We start from the raw sequence: 5,404 nt of genomic DNA, 5'->3' as shown, positions 1-5,404 counted from the left end.
ATAAAATATATTATCAGTTTAGATCTCTCAAAGAAATATTAAATATATTATCATCAGATTATCAATATCACCAACGGTTTCAGATGACAAAATAATAAAAGATAATAACAATATATATCACATTCGAATAACTAAACAAATATTTACACTAAATTTTATCATTTAAATATGTGAATAAACTTATATTATATATATATATATATATATATATATATATACGAGTTTCCTAATATTTTAATCGTTAGAGAGTATTCTTAAACTTCACAGATTAAAAGATTAAAAACGTGAGTAAACGAAGACACAAACAACGAACGATCGTTCTACTGCGGTATTTGGGCGTAGGCAGGCACAGAATCTTTGTTGGTGTGGGAGAACGAAGTAAGATCGAGGTGAAGCCACCATAGGATGCGACGGAACCATTCTAACTCCGGCAATTACCGGAATCCATGTTTAACGATGCACCAGCCTTGGGCTTCTCTTCTCGTTTATGGGATCAAGCGCGTCGAGGGCAGGTCATGGCCCGCTCCAATCACAGGTTTCTCTTTGATTTCAATCTTAATGTATCAAACAATTAACCTGCCTGTGTCCCATGTCCTATGTTTGATGTTCTTTATTCCTTGTGTTTGTTAAGGTCGTCTCTGGATTCATGCCGCCAGTAAAGTCCCGGATGAGTCTACAATCAAAGCAATGGAATATTTCTATCGGGAGATTTATGCGCTCAATGGCGTCACTGATATCCAATTTCCTCAACACTACCCCGTTTCTAGGCTTTTGGGTATAAATTACAGCGTAATATCTCAATTCACAACCTCCTCCTCTGTCAATTCACTCATTTGAATGATTGATGCGCAGGCTGTGTTGAAGTCGTTGGCTGCTTAACTCGTGATGAGCTAGCATGCTGGGAGATGGTTCCTGAAGGGGTAACATACCGTTTACTGTTTCTTTTCTTTTTCTTTTTTCTTTTGTTTTTAACTTTTTGTTTCCTAGTGTTGCTTATTCTCTTCACTTTAAAGCCCATTTTTTTTTTATTTTTCCTTAGGTGAGGTTGGAAGCACAGACTGATTATTGTTGGCTGTGTGAACGGCCACAGGTTTGTGTGTCTCTCTACTGCTGTGCTATTCCTATGTTTATAAAATTAGGTACTGTTTCTGTGTATGCTGAGCAAGTATTAAGTGTTTTCTGTGCCTAATCCAGAAATTGTTGATTCCATTTGAGATGCGGGGTTACCAAGGTGTTTATAATCTTGAAAGGAAGGTATTGTGATTCTAAATTGGTTTCTTGCTTTCTGTTTTTTCTTGGAGTGAAGGCTGATTTTTCTACTTATTTGAAGATTTATGATGCTGCAGTTAGAGGGCTGTCCCCGGTTAATAGCCCACTGCCAGTGAAATTTCCACTTCCAGACCCACGAGATCCATTTTGCTTGAAGCCAGGTTCCATCTCTGCGCTTACTCCTCAATCAAAAGCTACTGAAGTGGACAAATCATCCAGTATAAGTCTGGCCATAGCTGGGGCACAGGCGGCAGCCACTCAGTTCTCAAAGAAGGATCAGAATTCCCATAGTACTACTGCTCGGAACAATGCACCTGATACAATGAATGCTGATAATGAGGACACACATATTGCAAGATCTTATAATCTACGATCCGGAGGAAGGTCTATGGAAAATGACAATATATCATCCACCGAGTTAGATAGGAAATTTGACGATTCGACCTTGCCATCATATCGTGAAAAGAAAAGTAGTAGTAATTATAGTGAGGGGAGCCGTAGGCAGACTCGCTCTACCGGTGTAGAAGCAGATTTGAGACAGTATCCTCAAGCACCGTCTAAGGTATCTCTTTCTTGAAATGGTGTCATTATATATGTACTATAACTTTTTGTTGGAAAAGTCAGCCCCATTTTATAGTTATTATTATTAGTATTATGTAAAGTGATAACTAAAGCAAACATAGAACATGAATGCTCAAGAAAAAGAGGGAAGAGGGAATTTTTCATTTGGTGTAACACTCGCTTTACATCAATTGTATCACCTCCTTTTTCCCCAAAGGGACGATACATAAATTATGCCTGATGCTGATATGACTGGTTTTTGGACTATGTCAGTAGTATATTGCTCCAGTTCATGTTAAGGTTTATGTATAATCTTTTTCTCCGAAGGGGATGATACATAAATTGTGCCTGATGCTGGTATGACTGGTTTATGGAATACGTCAGTAGTATATTGCTCCAATTCATATTAAGGTATTTGTTTTGAACAGTCAATTGGACCTGGGAATCGTTCAACATTGAGGGAGGGGGATGGCATACTTGCTTATTGTCTAGAATAGATTATGCAATGCGTAATAATTAAATCATTAAGCTGGGCAAGTTTGGGACGCTGGGTCATGTCTACCCACGAAGTACACTGAGTCCTTACAGATGTGGTGGCTTTGTCATCTATCCCGTTAGAGCCATCGTTCATATTTAATTTTTTAGCACCTTCCATTTGTTTCTTGCATCATTGTGTATCTAATCTTGATTCATGTTATGGAGTAGTCAAATGAAGCTGCTCATGTGTGCACTCATGCATTTATTACCTTGTTTTGTGTCTGAATGCAAAGTTGTGCTAGCAATTCAAGGAATTTGGCACATGCTCAAAGGATGAGTCTTTTATCATTCATAGGTTGTAAAACATGTTTTGCTTGAGTGAGGCTTTATTTGTATGATAACATTATGCATGTTTCCTGTTTTAATTCAAGTTATGCATTGACAATAAAGAATGCATTAGCCTGTCACAACACAAATTAATACTAGTTTTGATAATATACTGCTAACTTGTGCTTGTTCTCTTTTTGTTAGATTTTTGCTGCTGCTTTGAAAAGCCTGAAGCAATAATTAGGGAAGGAGTCTGATCACCTGGAGTCTGGATGTGAATTTGTATCATTGTGAAGTGTGACTTCTGAAGCTGAAGTAAAGCTTGAAAGTGGTAGCGCTCATGCAAGTGTTTCGATGTTAGAGTCTCTAAATTAATTTAGGTCCATGTACAATTCGTAGTACAAAATTGTAGTATGTAGGTAATGGGAGGATGGATTGGATCGGATCCAAGGCCAGAAACTTGCCTGCATAATGTTAAAAATGAATCTTTGTTTTACGTCCATTTAGAACATATTGGCATATCCAGTAATATATGCTCAAACCATATATTAACTCAATTCATTTATAACAAATCAGATGACAGATAAAATCAGACACGGTGGCCAATGTTTTTGAACCAGATTATTTTTGTTTCTCCTTTTACAAAAAAACCCAATCAAAACCATATTTCACATCTAACACTCACCATCGACAATTGAAGTTGAAGTTCTCTCCTTGAATCTCCTGATCCCATGTGTGTGGTGGAACTGTACTAAGCAGCCGTAATCAGTTGGACCTTCTTCTCATCCAAACATTAAATACTGAACACTCACCTCCCTTTTTGATGAATCTCATCTCTTTGTATGAGATAACTTACTCTCAGATAAGTTTTCCGTCATTCCAAATTATTTACTTTAGTTTTACATTTGATTTTCAATCTTAAACTCAACTCATCATGACTTCACACCGTAGTTAAGCATCAAATACATTTATGTTCTGATTTTTGGTTATCTGAATTCCATTTTATTGCGGCGTTTTTGTCATAGTTTATTTATTGGGTTTTCTTTGCGATCATACTTTTTATTCATATGCACCAACTATTATTTCTTTCGGCTTGTTCATTTGCACACGATATACTGTTGATGTTAAGTTTTGTATTATTTATTTCCATTCGTGTCTATTGATATGCTTAAGTATAATGTGTACAAGAATTTAGGAGTGTTTGATGAATTTATAATATATTTGTAAGATTAAAAAGTTAAAAAAATAATAATAACATATTTATATATATACTAGGGTAAAAGTGATATATTAAAAAAAAGTATTTCATTATTTTTCATAAGCCATTTTTATACCATCAATCAAAATAATAATTTTATTTTAAATTATATTTGTGTTTTTTTAATAAGGCTCAAATACTAATTAATATATGTGTCGACTTTTTTTTTCCTATTTAAAAATACTATACGTTCACCTATTGCAGACATAAATTTTATTTGAACAATAGTTATAGAAAATAATACTTATAATTTTGTAAATTATGTTATAATTCTAAAAAATAAATGATATCTTAAATTTATAATAAATAGTTTAAATTATTATATAATTCTATTTTAAATTAAAATATATAAGTGGTTATATAAAGTCTTGTGAGGGAGAAAAGAAAACGCACCTAATCCGTCAAAACAAACAAAAATCATACTTGAAATAGTTAATAAACATGTATTTGTATAAAATGAAAGAAAGAATATATGTGTTGGTCGCCAAGTTTTGTTGGAGAAAAGTTTGAGTATATAAGAAAGTCTCGTGTTAAGATGAAATGAATAAATTTTCAACATCTCGTTCAAATTTCTATTGAATTCATTGACATATAATGTTTGAAAAGTGATATCCAAATGTCTTATATCCTTTTGACATTTGAAACTAGGACATCCGACATCATGTATAAGTACATTTTCGTGCCAAAGATTTTCGCAAAATTTAATCAATATGATGTCAGATTTATCAATGTTCGACGTCAAATTTCTCAATGTGCGACTTCAATGAATTTTTATTTACAAAAATGCAAGTTAAAACATTATTTTGCACTAGTCGTCTAAAATGTAGAATTGTCATTTGAGTGCTTAATTCATAATTATAATTTCTTCTAAAATAAGTCTTATATTTTTAGTCCACTTAACAAGGGTGTTTTTTAAAAGTTTCAGTCTCCAAAATCTCATATAAAGTGATTTAGTGGGATTAGTATGTCAAATCTAAATTAGTTAACTTTTAATACATTTTTAATTATTATTTTGGTTTGTTTTGCCGTATCTGTTCAGCAGTTTTTATATGATATTTTATTGATATAATTTTTTTCTTTTTCACTCCAAATGTTTTTCTTTAATTTTAAATACCAACAAAAATTATAGTTTAAGAATTTTATTTTACAAGGATAATTTTTTATGATGTAATATAAGATAGATAGTTTTAATAGAAATTGGTATAATTATTATTTTGTAATTTTGAAAAGTATCCGCAGGAGATACGGATAATAACGGATGTCACAAAAGCTCAATCATTTGTGTGTTCCCAAAGAGTGGTCGAACGGACATTTTTTTCTAACTTTGTATTTCTTTCTGCAAGTGACAACTTGAAGAGCAGAGAACGAAAATGGTGTCTATGTGCCTTGGTTAGTTGTTCGTCATGGGGCGGAAGCGAGAATACAGTCACTGAGATTAACATGGGTCTGAGGATAAACTCGGTCATATCATTCCGCCATTTCTAGAAAAGTGGACGATCAAAAGTCTGCATG

At 33.4% G+C, this 5,404-nt stretch overlaps 1 protein-coding gene across 1 annotated transcript; it reads left to right on the top strand.

Moving 5' to 3' along the window:
* The first annotated feature begins 256 nt into the window (after positions 1-256).
* On the top strand, positions 257-3,137 carry LOC108323081 (uncharacterized). The gene is made up of 7 exons (XM_017555423.2): positions 257-535; positions 632-775; positions 853-920; positions 1,040-1,090; positions 1,195-1,254; positions 1,331-1,831; positions 2,839-3,137. The coding sequence occupies exons 1-7, from the start codon at positions 406-408 to the stop codon at positions 2,872-2,874; spliced, it is 990 nt and encodes a 329-aa protein (XP_017410912.1). The 5' UTR covers positions 257-405; the 3' UTR covers positions 2,875-3,137.
* The last annotated feature ends 2,267 nt before the right edge of the window (positions 3,138-5,404 follow it).

The sequence above is a fragment of the Vigna angularis genome, chromosome 3, assembly GCF_016808095.1.
Source record: "Vigna angularis cultivar LongXiaoDou No.4 chromosome 3, ASM1680809v1, whole genome shotgun sequence".
Taxonomy (NCBI): domain Eukaryota; kingdom Viridiplantae; phylum Streptophyta; class Magnoliopsida; order Fabales; family Fabaceae; genus Vigna; species Vigna angularis.
The sequence above is the reverse complement of the archived record's forward strand: the minus strand, read 5'-3'. Positions and strand labels throughout refer to the sequence as shown.